This window comes from Chaetodon trifascialis, chromosome 20, assembly GCF_039877785.1.
Source record: "Chaetodon trifascialis isolate fChaTrf1 chromosome 20, fChaTrf1.hap1, whole genome shotgun sequence".
Classification (NCBI taxonomy): domain Eukaryota; kingdom Metazoa; phylum Chordata; class Actinopteri; order Chaetodontiformes; family Chaetodontidae; genus Chaetodon; species Chaetodon trifascialis.
Window position 1 is genome coordinate 11,763,210 of NC_092075.1, and position 17,947 is coordinate 11,781,156.

General features: G+C 41.8%; 1 protein-coding gene across 1 annotated transcript in view; it reads right to left on the reverse strand.

The window, feature by feature from the left end:
• Positions 1-684: 684 nt before the first annotated feature.
• The window catches only part of nnt (nicotinamide nucleotide transhydrogenase), a 31,739-nt gene continuing 14,476 nt past the window's right edge, over positions 685-17,947 (reverse strand). Inside the window, exons 12-22 of the mRNA XM_070988767.1 lie at positions 16,532-16,642; positions 14,312-14,457; positions 13,845-14,040; positions 13,006-13,239; positions 12,014-12,174; positions 10,028-10,207; positions 9,057-9,216; positions 6,066-6,147; positions 4,630-4,748; positions 4,191-4,306; positions 685-3,402 (exon numbers count right to left, since the gene is read on the reverse strand). Of these exons, the coding sequence (XP_070844868.1) occupies positions 3,253-3,402; positions 4,191-4,306; positions 4,630-4,748; positions 6,066-6,147; positions 9,057-9,216; positions 10,028-10,207; positions 12,014-12,174; positions 13,006-13,239; positions 13,845-14,040; positions 14,312-14,457; positions 16,532-16,642 (1,655 nt within the window). The 3' untranslated portion in view covers positions 685-3,252. The remainder of the gene's footprint in view (positions 3,403-4,190; positions 4,307-4,629; positions 4,749-6,065; positions 6,148-9,056; positions 9,217-10,027; positions 10,208-12,013; positions 12,175-13,005; positions 13,240-13,844; positions 14,041-14,311; positions 14,458-16,531; positions 16,643-17,947) is intronic.

The window sequence follows — 17,947 nt, forward strand, 5'->3', positions numbered from 1 at the left end:
ATTCATTTTTGTAATAGAAGAGATGCTCATTGCATGACACTGGTTGCAGGAAGGTGAAAAGAAACCACCTCCCAGCTGTGGCTGATTCGTGACTGGCTTTAGGTAAAAGTTTTGGTATCTTTGGAAGAAAAAAAAAAAAGTAATCTTGAACGCTTCAGCTGCATTTAATTACTATTTCAGTGTGATAACAATTTGGAAACAGCCACATGGTGCTTTACAGATAAGTTCTCCCTGAAACAGTCTTTGGCCTTTTACTGTTTTTTCTTTTTCCTTTCTGCAGTTTAAATAATTTATTTTTCCTGGCTGACGCACACTTTTGGCATTTTTTTAAACCCCATCTTTGCCTCTTGCTTTGAAAACTCAGCTATCAGAAGATATAGCTCACACAACTCATAGCACATTATTTATTGTACAAATCCCTTTCCTCTGTAAAGCAGCACCCTGTAGAAGAAGTGTGTGTGCGAGTGTGGACACAACTCCTTCCCCTCATGATCCTTCATCCAGGTAATTGCTGTAAATATTTGATTTTTCAACCCCGCCGTACAAAACTGGGCAGGTAACATTGCCATCAAAGTTGTGGTAGACCTCAGGGAAAACCTTGCAGATCAACTTGTTTATTATCAGGGAATTCAATTGCACCTTTAAGAGTGTTTCAGGGAAGGAATCAGAGCCTCAGGCAACATCTAGTGTAAATACACATTTATTAGGGATGAAAATGTTCCATGATAAACAAGAGGAGGAAAACATTCACAGTACATTTCATCTCCCTACATGGTGCATTGAAACATTGTACAACTTCAAACCCCCATTGTTGCTCTGCACAAATAGCCTCTTTACAGAAAAAAGATAAGGGCACAGGGGGGCATATTGGCCATCGTAAAATTAGATTTTCCATCTCCCTTAATTTGATCAATAGCTATACAATACAAAAATTGCAAGAAGCTACAAATATCAAGCAGACATCTCACTCTAATAGTCTCTAAAGACTGCATTTGCTTGTGTAAATTGACAAGAAGAACAATACCCCCTCGTGAGCAGTAATGACATCTGCAGCTCTTCACTTGTACAACATACAGTAAACTAGCCAGCAGCAAACTGAGGTCTGATGGTTAAAAACACAATGTGAACACACAACAGGAGGCAATTGGTCAGGTTAAGGACACATGAATTAAGGTGTGTGGTGGTCCGTTACACATCTTGTGGTAGATTTCAAAGGTTATTGGTCAGGTGAAAGTCCTATGGAAGGTTATTGGTCATTTTATGGAGAGGTAGGAGAGTTGTTATGGTCAATGTATCAGGTCCCAGAATTTAACTATAATAACTTACTTTCTACAGTACTGACTTAGTTATTATTAGAGTACATGTATAGATGTTAAAATGTGATGAAGACTGCTGACCTGTCACCTCATGAGCTATTGTTCCTCAAACCATATACCAGGAAAACTTGTTACCAATTCATCTACTGTATCATGATCATAAAAACTCAGAGGAAGGAATAAAAAGAATGGCAGCAATCCAGGCTGAGCCAAAAATCTTACTCGATGGACTAAGCCTCTGGTGTTTTAGTTCGGCTGGCTCAGCTATGTAAAGAACAGGTGTATCATGGGGGCCACTGCTATTGTGTCAGTGATCTTTTGAGAATTAGTCACATGGTTATACAACAACCAATCTATCTATATTTGTGCCGTCTAATCTAGCCAGATTGAGTGCAACAGGGCATGTTTTGGCACAAGTTAAGGTTTATGGCAAATGTTGGGCTTTAAGAAAGGAAGAAGGAAAAAAAAACATTTAGGACTGCATACTTCATAATAAAGTTTCAATTCATGGCAAAAAAAAAAAAAAACTGCATTGCTGTGTTAGACTCTTTACAAAACAGTCAGGTTCACATCTGGCCCTACTTTACAAACAGTGATCCTTCATTTCTCTCCAGAGCAATAATGAGGGCACACATATTGGAGTGGATGAGCCACATTCAGTTAAAAAAAAAAAAAACCCTTCTTTACCGTAAAGACTGGCGGCTAGCTTCACATGTACTGTAATATCAGCACCACACAGGATGATGGGACACACCTGGTTCAAAAACCTCATAAAATCCATTCAGCTTTCGGAGCTGCAAGAGTGTTTGTTTGTCAGGGTAGTGCAGCCTTTACAAGCATTACAGGACAGCTGTGGCCCCATACTTAAAAGAGCCATTTGGTTTATTGCATTAAATACTCGACAGACGAGGCTTGAATGGATTTTTAACTGTTTTTGGATCCATGTGTGATTGCTGCACTAGAGTCATAAGTGGAGGTCACAAGACACACTCAAGTGAAAAGAAAAAAAGCAAATAGCATGACTAGATTTCAATAACTGGCTATGGCTCCTAAATTGTGATCGCACTGACATTTTCTAGGTTTCTGATAATTTATAGACTGCATACAAAAATCTCTTCATACAGTATAAATCTAGAACGGAAAGAACTTTACAAAAACTATTTTGCTTTTTTTCTTTTTACTTGTACAGAAAAAGAAGGCATGACTAGACTGATTAGATCTATCAAAGGGAACATCAAATAAACTTACTATAAGAAAAGCAAACTGGAGCAAAAAGGGGAAAAAACAGTCTTTACAGTGTGGAAAAAACATTAGAGCTGAAGTGTCTCATACCTCCTTCTACAGCAGTTCACCTTTACATTTCTCTGCTTTTGTTCCTTTTTAATTCCATTGCATCTAAGATTTATTTTTCAAATGACTACTGACTATTTCCTAAAACGTCTTAACAGTGAAATTGTACATATCTAACATCTTAATGCATCTATATTTTGATTGCTTTACATTAATATAAGTGTCTAAAATGAAGACGACACTCTCCAGATGACAGACCACATGTGCATGGTTGACCTACCCTTCCTTTGATTTCTAGAAATAAAAGACGTGCTGAAAAGAAAAAAACATCTGTATTTAAGTACACTGGGGTGGGAGCACTAATAGAAAACTACAGTATCTGCATTGCTTTGCTCCTACTGCACAAGTGCTTTTTTTGTTTTTTTACAACAAACATTTCCATTTCCATTTCTTTTATCTACAGATGACAGGAAGGGTGTGCCAAAAACCTTTTATCTTTGTGATCATCTTTGCTCAATTGGCCGACTGACAATTGGACAAAGAGGATCTTCATGCTGAGATATTTTTGGAATAACTTTGACAGGCTGTTTTCTACCTCGATGTGTGCTCTGAGTGGATTCACCTGCTGGCCCCAGAGCCCAAAACCTTACTGGCTCTGGCTCTCGCGGACCTTGGCTTGCAGGGCATCGCAAGTCTTCTTGGCGTCGCCGAGCAACATAGCAGTGTTGGGCTTGTAGAAGATGGGGTTGTCAACAGCTGCATATCCCACACCCAGGGAACGCTTCATCACAATCACCTAGCGTGGGAGGAGATACAGTCACATGCACCCGCGCGCACACACACACACACACATACACTCATTAGCCTCCAACTAGATGATCAAAAACGACAAACGGAAGAAGAACCTGAAAACCCTTTATAGTTAGTTTTTCTGTCAATTAATTAAATAAAAATTAGTTTTGAGTTTCACTTGAACAAAAGTCTAAGTGGTGTGTAGCAGTAGCAGTAGCAGTAGTAGTAGTAGTATACGTTCATGCGTGTTCTCATATGACTCATACATGCATCACTGGGTGCTCAGACTATTCAAAAGCATTTGTGGAATTGTTTTCAGACACCCAAATGTTTGTCTCTGTGTATTTTTATCTGTGCACCTGTACACTTGTCACGGTGTGCGCCCATGTGAGTGCGTGTGGTTAGGTTGGATGTCCTCTCTGATTTCCCCAGGGGTACAGCGCGTGGAAATAAGCATGAGCGCTGTATAAATCCCAGATCTCGGAGCAGTGCCAGTGGGATGCTCTGAATGTCGTCATTCCAACAGGGACACAGTCACCGCTAATGGGATCAGGATGGGACTGCACCTGCAGCTGGAACCGGGTCTATGTATGTGAGCCTGAAGCGCATGTGTGTGCGTGAATGTGAGTATGCCTTTCTTTATGTGTGTGCTTTCAAATGGAGGCCCCTCTACGGGTGTGGACTCCACTCAGCGATAAAAACCAGTCCAGTTATAAAATCTTCCATTCCTCTTTATCTTTTTGGGCTTCAGGACAACCTCATTATCACACATGCATGCACCAGATGTCTCACCTGCTTAGACTTCCAGACCTCCAGCACAGGCATACCGGCAATGATAGAGTTGGGATCTTCCTGGGCGGCTGAGTTCACTGTGTCATTGGCACCGATCACCAGGGTCAGGTCAGTCTCTGATTGGACACATGACGAATAAAAATTAGAAAACGTATCAAAAATCCTTTAACCTCATGTTCTTATGGGACTTCTCATTAAAGGAATAGTTCAACATTTTGGGAAATACATTTATTTGCTTTCTCAATTAGAGGAGACTGATACCACTCTCATGCCTGTGTGCTAAATATGGTGCTACAGCTAGCAGCCAGTTAGCTTACCTAAAATTAGCTTGTGGCGTTAGCTTAGCTAAACTAATTCCATCTTCAAGACTCACAATAATTCTGGATGAGTCAGTTAAGCATTTCACAGCATGTAAAAGGCAGAAAGGACTGGATCTTACCAGGGAAGTCTTCATTAATCTCATCCATTTCCAGGACAATATCATATGGAACACCAGCTTCAGCCAACAGGACATTGAGCTGACCAGGCATACGACCAGCCACAGGGTGGATACCGAACCTGTGGCAACAAAACTGAATGAGTCCTGTAGAACAGTCCCTCCTCTATACAGCTGATCTGGTTAGTGACCAACATTAACTATAACTTCTTAAATCAGTAAGAAAGACATGAAAAGGGACAGAAGATTAAAATAAAAAGGAGCTGGGCAGAGAAAGAGACAAAAAGATGGAGGGATTGAACAAGTGGAGACAGTTGTGATTAAAGTCTGGTTCCACACGCTTCCCACTGCACTCCTCCACCATGTATTATTTGCAGAGTGTGTGCGCATGTGTGTTATTGGGTGAACATAGCTCTCAAACTCAATCAGCCATGTCATGTAATCAGGGTCGGAAAATTAACACCAGCCACTGAATTCTGGTGGCTGCCTCTCTCTCATTAACTAACCCTTCCAGCAGCACAGTCATGTGACCGTCCGACCACCATTTGGAGATTTATTTTCTATTTGTTTGACGAGTTTCGGAGGATACACAGTGCAGATGGCCTGTTGGTTCTGGGATCTATTAGCGATTGTGGCTGCCGATTAAAAAAGTCAGTTTCTGCCCTTCATGTGATCCTGCACAGTCTACATGCATCTACAGTGGGAAGATGCAGGAGCTTTGGTCTTGTGCTTCCAAACTTCACAATGTTAACACACTGCAGTGTCCAGAGAGGGGGATTATAACAGCGTGTAGTTCATTAAAACTGTGGAAGAGGTGTAGAATGATCACACAGGCAGATACGAAGAGTAAGAAGCGTCAAATTGAGAGAATGCATTGGGATACAGAACAGAGAAAAACAGAAAATAGGAGAGATCAGGGTGAAGGGGTTTTTTTCTGACCACCCACTTTCCTCTAATCAAGCACAAATGCTCTAAGTAGCAGCAGCTGCAACAGCCAGGATCAAACGACTGAGGCAGGACAATTACACAAGCTTCCGCTGTACCTTGTCCTTCCTCTCCTCTCTTTCGATTTCCCTTTTCTCATTCCTTCACCTTCTCCTCCTATCTGTACTATCCATCTTCTCACCATCAAGCCTTAAAACCTCTTCTTTTCTGTCCTTCATGGTGCAGTGGTTTACATCTTGTATTGGGTAAAATTGTTTTACTTTGTTTCTCTCCCTCTCTCAAGTATATGTGCATGCATCTATACTGTCTATATCCACATGTACACAAACTGCCTGTATCTATCCATCATCTGTATTATTATAGTTTATTTTTTAAGGACGTCTTACACTACATTCATCACAGCTCTGCTTACCTGAGATGCACTAGTTGCTGCAGTTTCTATCCATGAATTGAATGAATGTACATTTAATGTAAATGAGTTTTATGGCCTTTACCTGACTGACTTTCCAGCATCTGTCAGCAACTTCACCAGCTCAGCAATGGGGTACTGGGCCTTTGCAGCACAGAGTCCATAACCTGAAAGAAAGTGCAAAACAACAAGGTAAGAATGAGTTCAACTTCTGCCACGATTTACCCGTCCAACACTAACTTATGAGATGTGAGACCAAACCCTCATGTTGATGCAGACTTCACAACAGGCTGTCTAGTGCAGGACATGACCTCTTACTCTTGTTCCAGCTTTTGATATGTGAAGATTTTCTGATTTTCCTGATTTTACAGGACAGTAATGTCATTTGAATTTGTCACCTTCAGCGCTGAAAAAGTGTGATGGACATTTTGTACTATTCTGTGACATTTCATTGGCAAAATGATTAATCAATTAATTGAGAAAATAATGTGGAGACAAATCAATAATGAAAATAATTCTAGTTGCAGACCTAGTCTGTACTGTTGCACAGAAAAGAGATAAAACGCTCAAGAGCGCTCACAGTGAGCAAGCATAAAATATGCATCGTTACATATACTTTTAACCTGAAGTTAAAATGCTCAAGCACGACGTGATATGCAGCACTTAACATAAACACAGTCATCTGTGGCAAAGCACAGCCTGATTGACATCAACTTTCAACTGGATGACCAAGGTTCAAGCAGCTGTTTTAGCAAAGATTTAACCGACTGACGTGTCCTTGAGTAAAACGTCCCCTCACTCTGTGACACCTCTTTAATACATTTTAATCACCACGCCATCGCTGCTGCGACAGCGGAGCGAGACAGAGCATGTGTGTGTCTGATGCATCAAATAATAAACACATGATCCAGTCGGCTTAAAAAGAATTTCATCAAAAGTGATTTGAAGTTGGGAAACTTCTCAAAAAAAAAAAAAGCTTCTCAAACATATATTTATTCCAATGAATTACTTATTAGTCTATGTATTTTTATAACTTTATTTTGTGATCTTAATTATATACATATATATAAAATCGCCCTTTAGTAGAAAGCTGGCACTGAATTCAGTCCGCAGTATGTTTTTTTCCGAGCCTCGGACCCCTTTCATGTTTAATAATGCTGGTGTGTGGCACTTGATTTTTATCACACATCACGCACACAAACACACGTCAAATGGTCCAGTGGTGTTTACTAGCCTTGTCACAACAACCAGTCAGAAACTGTCTTGTTACGACACACCAATCAAAATGACAAGGTTTCAGACTCTGCACAGAGAAAGAAAAAAAAACAAAACATGGTTTCAAGCTCAACGATTTAATGGTTTTCACTTTTTTTTCCCTCTCCATCACAATTCTTTCATTCCTTGTGCTTCCAGTATTCTCTCCGGAGTTTCTCTTTTCTACAAGAAAAACAAGTGGACCCAGACCATGTGGAGATGGGCCAGACGAAGCCAGGAAAACACTTATGTTTATCAGGCAGAGTCTTAACCGTTTCAACAGATGTCAATCAGGCAAAGTGACTGTGACGGCTTCAATTAGGGAGAATGGTCAAAATGGAAACAAGGGGACTGACTGAAAGTCGAAACTGGGTAACAATAGCAGTCTGATGACTTGGCTGCAGAGAAGAGCTATACATTTGGATGGCACGCACTCTGAAGGTGATGTCATTAGCGAACATTACCTGTATACACTGTCTGATGTGATATATGAAGTTTTAATAGATATGCTTGGCAAGTCATCTTATCCAGGTCTGTGTAACGGCATATAAACCCTTCATACAAATGTTGCAACTGCAGAGGAAAACATTTCAGTAAAGCAGTAACACTGCTGCACCCTGATCAAATCCCATATCAACCAAGTCTTAAGTCCATGTGTGTGACTTTTGCGTGATGGTTTAGAGGCTTTGTGACACTCTGACAGACCTTCACAGCCGGTTCTATTATGATGTATTTCTACTTATTCTGATCCTCATATTTCACTGGTTTATGTCTTTCTATAATTCTTCAAAAAAAATGTCTGGCATTTTATTATTGGACTTGTCTTTGAGTGGTATTTGTTTGTAGACCATTTTGAGAGAAATTAAAAAAAAAAAAAAAACACATAATTTTTCATTTCCGTTCTTTTATTTTCCCCACCCCCTTCCAACTCAAAATTTCTTCTGCCTGTTATCTGTGTTGCAGCCGTTGTGTAAGTGAGAAGGGAAAAAAAAATGTTATCTTCATTGGATGGTGTTCCATGCATCACTTCTTCGTCTCGACCACGTGACCACTTAAGTTTGCAGTTCTTGTAAATTGCAGAGGTTTCCTCTGAAGAGTTTTTTTTGTATATAGGCACTCAGCAGTGTGACTTGAATCACCAATTTGCAGGCCTTTAGTCTGTGTTTACTTGTACCCACGTGAGTCAAACAACTCCATGGAACTGTGACTAGTTCACATCAGTCTGGTGAGAGGACTGAAATGTCATGGGGCCACACAATGATGATGATTTTAGGCCAGCAGCACCGAGGACTGTCGTCATCGTCCAAGTGGGGGGTTCAGACATGTATTTATGGTCAAAAACTGAAAACATGTGAAATGGAGAGAAGCATGTAGCTGGAACAAAGGCTGGACCCCGAGCTGTAACCCCCGAAAAAGGAACTAGAAGCCAATTTTGAACGTAGTATTTGAATTGTCAACAAAAACCCAGCATGCCCTCATTCCATCTAATTTTCCCTTGACCTTGCATATATATGCTGCACTGTAGAATGTCTATTTACCAGGGACTGACGACCACACAGAGACCCAAGAGGGTGTGTGTGTGTGTGTGTGTGTGTGTGTGTGTGTGTGGCCACTCTACCATGACTTGTCAATTAGCCTAGCAAAATGGTGATGTAACATGGGTCAAGAAAAGGTTAAATAAACAGAACACACACTTCGCTAATGCTGGAAAAAAAAGTGACTGGCAAAGTCAAAGTGCCATGTTTTTCCACTTGCGTATGAGACGTCTGAAGTTTGGTTAGGGGTGTGTGTGTGTGTGCGTGCGCGCGCATATGTGTGTTACCTGGAGTGATGATTATGTTCTGGGCCTCTTTAATCATGTCGACGGTCTGATCCACGTTGACCTCTGTGTGTGTGCCGACGATCTCCATGGGCTTTCCTGTGCCGGTGGAGGACGTGCCGTAACCTCCCAAGATCACGTTAGCCAGTGAACGATTCATGGCCTGAGAGAGACGGAGAGATATTTCCTTTTAAGTGACTGTTTCTTTTGCTTTCACCTTATTGAATGTGTGCAGCAAAACACAACAATCAGAAGAAGTTTGAGGGATATTTCCTCAAAAAAAAAACAAATAAAAACAATGGGACCTGAGATTTTACAGTCCAGATTCCAAAAAGGTTGGTATGTTTTGCACAGAATGCAATCACTTACAAACACACTGTGTTTACCAACAGTGGTAGTCCATGTAGTAACATCCTTTATCCAATCGTGTTCACATAGTGGTGAACCTCACTCCATCCTTGCTCGTCATCGACTGAGCCTTTCCAGGATGCCCCTTTCTTACCCAATCATGACACTATCACCTGTTACCAATGAAGCTGTTTACCTGTGGAATGTTCCAAACAGGTGTTTTTGGAGCATTCCACAACTTTCCCAGTCTTAAGTTGCTCCTGTCCCAACTGAAAGTTTGAAAGGTGTTGCTGCATCAAATTCAAAATAATATATTTACAAGAATCAATGAAGCTGATGAGGTAAAACATTAGATATATTGTCTTTGTACTGTTTTCAATTGTGTAGACATCAAAAAGGATGAGCAAATGATCACATTCTGTTATATCTATGTTTTACACAGCAGCCCAACTTTTTGGAATCGGGGCTGTAGTCAGATCAGGGGCTGTACTCTTGTAACGTTAGAGTCCCTCCTGGTGGACAGGAGAGGAACAACTATACGAAACAGTGTGCTGATTTCCAAAACGCATCAAATGCTTCACTTTAGAAATTCAAACAGTGTTGCTGAGACTCAAGGCAGCACTCACCACACACATAATATATGACAGGATGGCTCCAGATGACCCAATGAGAGCGCCGACGATGGTCAGCAGGTTGTTGTTGAGCAGGAAGCCCTCGGCACACAGGGCCCAGCCTGAGTAACTGTTCAGCACTGTGATCACCACGGGCATGTCAGCGCCTCCGATAGCTGCTGTCAAGGTTATGCCCTAAAAGGATAGAAGAGGAAACAGGATAGGAGATTTCATACACTGCTGTAATCAGATCAGCCATTTAATACCGTGAACACCACAGAAGAAGAAGTGATCTGTGAGGGAGAGGTGAAAAAAGCAAAATGTTATTAAGAAATTCTCCCCCAAGTGATGCACTGGTTGAACATCACAAGGACGCCTTTAAAAAAATATTTCTCTTCCACTAGAGAGAAAACGGCCTCTCCAGCTTCACTGACATTCTTCATAATCAAGTCCACTCGTTCTCTGTCCCTCCATCATCTGTTTTGTTTAACAAGGGCCAACTCTAGCTATCAGTTACTTTCTTCAGCCGCACAGGTGTACATCATCGATTGCTCTCCGTGGCCTTGTGGAGAGACACACACACACACACACACACACACACACACACACACACACACACACACACACACACACACACACACACACACACACACACACACACACACACACACACACACACACACACACACACACACACACACACACACACACACACACACACACACACACACACACACACACAGTGGTTGATACATTATAATGCAATCTAAAGACTGATTACAGATCAGCTACTTTAAACCAATTGATTGGACCATTTGTTGATTTTCCCAGCAGCACGTGGGAATATGCCAGCCAAGCAAAATGCTGAAATTACAATACATCAATGCATATTCTATCGTGCAGTGATGTCAAAAGCTGGAGTTGAAGTGATAGAAAAAATATCTGCACTGCACTGTCGAATGTGGACATCTTTGTCTGTGGCACATTTACAAAAGTCCCCCTCCATTTAAAAATGTGTTTTATCTCTTGTTCCCACAGTTGTTTGAGCTTCACTGTGCAGAACGACATTTGTGCAGTTTGACACTAGAAGCCTGTTTTCGTTGTTTAAGTATAAATTTTCTCTGAGGTCACTGAAAATCCGGTTCTAAGAGGCTGCCCTTCAAGCATGATTTGTGACATCACAAATGATTTGGAAGCCAATCCTGGCAAGGAGACCTTGTGTCCCTCCCTTAAACCTGTGAAATTAAAACATATTTGCATATTCATAATTTCTGGTATTCCCAATGAGGGACAAGGAGCAGGTGCCATTTTAAAGATTTTAATGTGGTGATTATAGTTTTTTCCTGCAAAAACCATGTCAGACACACATTAGACATTTTTTATGTGTGGAGGAGATCTTTAAGCATGACTTAACAATGGTGGAGACCAATAAGTGTCAAATACAAGCAGGAACTTGGCAGTTTTACAAAGTCAAGCCTCTTTGCCACCATGGCTGCCAGATTATTAACAGCTCTGTGCTCAACTGACTGAGTTTCTGGGCAGTTACTGATACCTTTGCAATAAGCCTCTTGACTTGTTTTTAGTTTTACTGTCGCTTTTCTCACATATTACAACCTAGTCTGTCTTCCAACATAATTTTTTCTGACTCTTTTATGCCTTTTCCCCTTCCTGAACTCTTTTAACAACACATGTTCTGGCTGTCAGCACGCAAGAAAATTCCAATTTGCAATATTTACTAAAAGTGCAGATTTTTCTATTGATGGGCGTCATCAAGTGCAAAAACAGACTCCAGAAAAACACACACACACACACACACACACACACACACACACACACACACACACACACACACACACACACACACACACACACACACACACACACACACACACACACACACACACACACACACACACACACACACACACACACACACACACACACACACACACACACACACACACACACACACACACACACACACACACACACACGGCGTACCATGACAGTGGAGAGCGCAGAGACAGATCCGAGGCAGGTGATGCCTGTGGTGTAGCTGGGATCCAGCATGTAAGGAATCATCCCACCAACGCAGGCTGCCATAAGGCCGGCGTTCAGAGCATGACGAGCAGGGAGCATCAGGGGAGCGCTGTTCAGAATTCCTGCATGGAGAGAAGAGGAAGGGAGAGAGAGGATGAAAGGGAGACAAAGGAAGTGACGAATAACTGCAAATACACACTTGTATTGATTTATCACTCAGCTGGGAACTTTTCTTTGAAAGCTATAAATCAAAACAGAGGACAGAAGCTCGTTTAGCTTCTAAATTTAGCATTTCTCATTAGATTTACACTTCACCAGCCAACTGAACGTTAGGTTCATTCAAACACTTGCAGCCTATATGGAAATTGTAGTGTGGATGGCCAGAACTGGTGCCAGCACATGAACCTGATGAACCCTTTTTTTTTTTCTTCCTTTTCCCTTTGCAGCAGGCAGATGTGGGTATGAAGCACCAGACCTTCTCTTATTGATAACTACAGTGCAGCCAAGCTGACACGTCATCAGTCTGTCGCAATCTTAAAAAAATACAGTATGTACTTTTGATGTAGTTTTGAGGCTTCACATTAATAAAGATGTTCCACTAAATTGCAGTGACCTAAAATCATAACCACGGATGTGTCACACTGAAAAAAACTGTCTTGGTTTGTGAAAACACAACTATAGTCATGAGAGGCAGAAAGATAAACATTTAATCCCAATCAAAGGTTTCTCCAAAGTGTATCATGCAATGTAACATCTATAGTATATAGAGTCAAATAGCGAAGTTACAATGAGCGACATTTGATAAGCACTTTAGGCCTTCTCTTTGTCTGCCTGTGTCATCAACTGTGTGGTGAATGTGCCTCCATGCAAGCCGTGTCTGTACATCACTACACTGAAAGTGTAAAAAAAGATTGCTTTCAAGGAAATATTAAGTATGTACGACAGCGATTCACCTTGCAGTTTGCCATATGCCACCAAAGAGCCACTGAAAGTGACTCCACCAATGAAGGTGCCCAGGTACGCGACTATCTTGGTGAGGTTGGCTGCAGGGTCGGTGGCGAAGTGCGGGTACTCGATCATGTATTCGGCCACACAGGTGAGCACGGCAGCCAGACCAACCAAGCTGTGGAAGGCAGCAACCAGCTGGGGCAAGTCAGTGATCTGGATCCTCTTGGCAATGGCCAGACCTAAAGAGAAAGAGAGTGGGTGAGCGAGATAGCAAACACAAAGTGCAGTGGCCCTGAAGGACACAAATAACATGCAAATCACAAGCATGTGCACACACACTCAAGAGGACTGCTGGGAAGAGGGTCCATCTGAGGAGCCAGGTGTTGCTGATGAGGCCTGTTCGGGGAATTCCATGTTTGTGAGTGGGTCTACTCTTTGTGCGTGTGTGCGTGCTGCAGGAACAACATTACTGTATCTGGAAAAGAGCACTGTTGTCTGTGTGGATAGTTTCGCCTCGGTTTCAGCTTTGTTACTGGAACAATTAGCATTTAAATGATCAAACTGTCCGGCACGAGCAAGAGAAAGTGAGTAATAGATGATGATGACCATTTGAAAGACCTCCTGGGTCTAGCGGCTAGTTAGTCATGTTGCGTTTGATGAAACATCAGAGTCTCTGCGCTCTGCACACCTGCTGCTTAATCTGGCCAAGCTTGGAATACACACACACAAACTATGCAAACCCATGTCCATTAATTTACATCTGCTGCAACACATTTCTGGAAGTATTAGAGTTTGCCTGTAAGCCTGCCTTCTCTACTCTTGACATGAATACACACAGACTCACCGGCACTGCCACCTACAGCCATGGCTGCGCTCATCTGTGCCAGGAGCTCAGGATTCGGCTTGAGGGCACCCAGAGTGGCAGCCAGCCCCCCTGCAACTCCCATCATACCTAAAGCATTACCCAGGCGGGCTGTTTTCTGGTTGGAAAGGCCAGCCAGGGCACCGACACAGAACAGACCTGAGCCCAAGTACATTATCTGGTGAGAGAAAGGGACAGAACGGAAAAATGGGGATTATAGACAAGGATTGAGGGACCACAGGATGAGAAATATGGCCAAATGATTTACTTGGAAGGTCTTGTACAACATCTGGGCAAACAAAGAGTACATTTGGAGGATAATTAGCTGACTTTTCAATAGCGGTGGGCTCTTTTGCGCCAATTCTGAGGAACCAAGAAAGTTTTGGTAGGAAAGCACTAATACAACAATGAACTAAATATGTGGACACAGCATAAACATCCTCTCACACCTGCTCAATGTTGTATCCGGACTGCAGAGCAGCAGCGTAGCCCCCGACAAAGACACCACCAGGAAGCAGATAAAGGTAGTTATGCTCTGGAGGATCAGTGGGACGCTTGAACATGTCCAACATCTTCTTAGTCACGAGGAAACCACCTGGGTGAGAAACAGAGAAAATGAACACACCTGTACGTACAGTGACACTGAATCAGGTTTAAACGCTGCTTTACAGAACAAAAGGAGCAGAAATATACAAGGTAAAGGCAGCAGTCAAGGCACCTGAAGTACATGAAAAATATCTATTTTTGGCAACAGGTGTTTTAAAGCCAATAGCTAAAAACAGTTGCCAAGCTCAATAACCAATGTTAGGAATTTAATGAGTCTACTTCATGTCAGTGTAAATATTTCAAGTAGAAAACCTCAAAAGTGTCAAACTGGGACCAGACGGTGTCTCACTGCTTTACAGGAGGAGATCACATTACCGTGTATATGTCTCCCTTTTTCCCCTCTGGCATGACTGCAGCCACGTGCACACACATGCACCCTTACATACAAGGGTGAATCAGAGGCTAGCACCTGTTTCTTTCCAGTTCGTGTAATTTTAGTACCGGACTGTTAAAACGTGTGCTAATAATAATTATCTGACGATTATTGCAGATCAATCTGAGTCAATATATTAATATGGAGAAATGTTCATGTATTTGGACAACGAAAGCCAGCATGCAGTCATTTCCTGTGGTTATTTATTTATTTAGCTTTACCCAGAAGGGGTCTGTTGACACTTTATTTAGAAAGCTTGCAGAACAGAAACAAATCAGCAACACTGGCAAACAACATGCTGATGTTGAGCAGGTATAACTCAGCTTGATGGAGACATGAATGTCTGTAATTAATGCAACTTCAAGTCCCTGTAAAATCATTAATTGATTTTTAAAAATAATGTCAATGTGATTTGTGAGTTGTAGTTAATTTTGTTTTCTATGTGAACACAAGAAAAACGGTTTTTAGGAACATTTTAGAAGCACTCCTTTTCTCTCAAACCTCTGAGTGAGGTAGACTGGCTGAGCCCTGGCAGAGGCTCTGCAACACCAACATCTACGTAAACTGACCGAGGGGGAGGACAGGATTTGTTCTCAAAGGGGAGCACAGGACATGTGATTTACAGAGCAAACATGCATGTCGGAGCAGAAAAAAACATGCAGTAACAGAAAAACATAGACTCTGATGAAGCCTGATAGCATACATTGACATTGGATTGTGAGAAACTGAACATATTTAGCTCAAGAGATTGAACAGACCCAGGTGTTTTCCATATATTCCCACATCTTACTACTGTTGAGACACAGAGGGAACAAGAAGCTACTGCCAGGGACTTGTTCCTCCACACAGACACACAAGCCCAAAATGTCAGGGTCTGTCTTATTGGAGCCAAATTTCACTATTGTGTTTTGTCCCTTTCCATGGAATGAATTTTTCTGTTCCCAGGGGTTTATGGGTAATGTGGCAAACCACTTAGAAATGTGCGTGTGGAACTGAACCCATGGAGAACATCAAAAATGAAATTTAACCACCGGTAAGAAACTAGGTATGTCTATAAAGGCTGTGGTATTTCACAGCATGCTTTCGTTTAGGGTAAAGTTAAGGAAAACGTTAAAAAGCTAATAGGTGGTTTGGTTTGTAATGCCACAGAGCTTAGAGGGCCAGAGATTTGTGGCAGGCTTCACAGCCTCGTCTTGAACTTCAAGCTGCAAGACTCACACATAAAACTCAAAGACGCTTTTGGTGCATTTTTAACAAACAAGCTGAACTGCTCCATTACGCAAGTTAACTAATCATTTGCTTGCATCAAAGTCTCCTCTAGTGTCTAGCTGTGAGCTAATAGGAGAAATTAAAACAAATTCATGGCTCGGCCCCGGAGGAACGCTCGGTTTCCCAGGACTATTAGAGAGTGATGAGTATTATAATGACTCCAGGAACACTTTGTCATTATAATGGGAATTATTCAGGGTAATAGCAGGAATGAATGTGTGTGGTCCGAGCCAGAGTCACCGACTCTGGTGGGAGCAGGTGGGTAAGACGGGGCAGCTGCAGAACTTGGGCTTCGAAAGCATGTTTTTTTTTCAATCAATATAAAACCCTTCAATCTTCAGTCTAAGTTGATATTTTACTGGCTAAAGATTGCTGTAACTGGCAGGCATCTCTGTGAGGTGTCTATGTGCAGGTGACTCACCAGCAATGTTGACTGAGGAGATGAAGGCAGCCAGCACAGCCAGTGTCTCAGCAGTACTTGTTGGGGTGTAGCCACCTCCCATCAGGGACAGACCACCCACAGCCGTCAGACCTGCAGAACGAGGCTATTTTAGTATTCATAAACCTCCACTTTCATAATTCATTGAAAACTGTGGTGAGGAGGTTACGAAATCAACACAGAATGCACATCGACAGAGATTTTTTGGTTGTCTTCTGAAGCTCAGAGTACTCTTGTTTGCTTCCTAGACTGGAAACAGAGAGAAATAGGAAGATTTGGAGATAAAGAAAAGGAGAAGGAGAGAGCAAGAGAGGGAGAGGGAGAGCGTGTTTACCAAAACAGGCTTAGGAAACCTTGATAACATCAGCCCTGTAATGACTTACAGGCAGTAAGATGCAATGCACGGCACCCCTGGAGCCTGCGTTCACACGGCATTGTGTTTGTGTACAATTTAGATTGACTGGCAGGTACAGATCATGTATGCATGTTTGCGCTTAAAGTCAAAGGTATTACACAGAACTTTCTAATGAGGCAAACATTAAGGTTGACCTTCTCTGCTTTTTTCAGCTTTAAAACCATGTATATCATGACTCCTAAACAAAGAAAGTTTCAAAACGCTGCCAAACATCTTTTCACAAGTTCGATTCAAAATTCCCAAAAGGCAAAAGCAGCAGGAAACACACACACTGATGAGCGCAAAAAACAGAGAAATCACAGGAAAAACAAGCTTTCCAAACATTTGTAGTTTGGTTTCTAACATTGAAACACCTGAGTGAGGAGGCCACAAATTAGCTATTTTCTCCATTGACTAGGAATAAGCATGTTTTGCTCTTATAGTTGGCACAGGTGCGACTGTGTCATCATGTGTAAGGTTAACTCTCATGTGCATATCTACAAACACCTCGCATTTTCCCAGGCATCTTTATGTCTTTGCTAAATAGGTAATGATGTGCAACAAAGGTCCCCTCAGGCAAACCACAGTAGTACTTGCACCTTAAACCCCTGACCACCACTCTTTTCTTCACATTTCTTTTCTTAGCTGATTTTTGTTGTCAGTGGAACTAATGTCGGTATCATAGGGACACTATGTTAGCACTGAAGCCTTGTAGTGTTGGACAAAGTTGTGCTCTGAATAGCTAGTAGGAATATCACAACAAATGTCATTAATAACATTGTACAGAAGGGTACATGGCCTCCTAAATTCAGCACTGTGGGTTTGTACATTCGGATCGTGATGTTCTTTTTGTATTTGGCCTCTGTGTGCAGTCAGCGGACCTCTGATCATGTAATACACCGCTCGCTTAAGCAATAAATATCAAGCCTTTTAGTATTTAAGTCACATCTTTACACACTGTCAAACAATTCTTTTTTTTAAGCCTCTTCTTGATAAATGCGTTT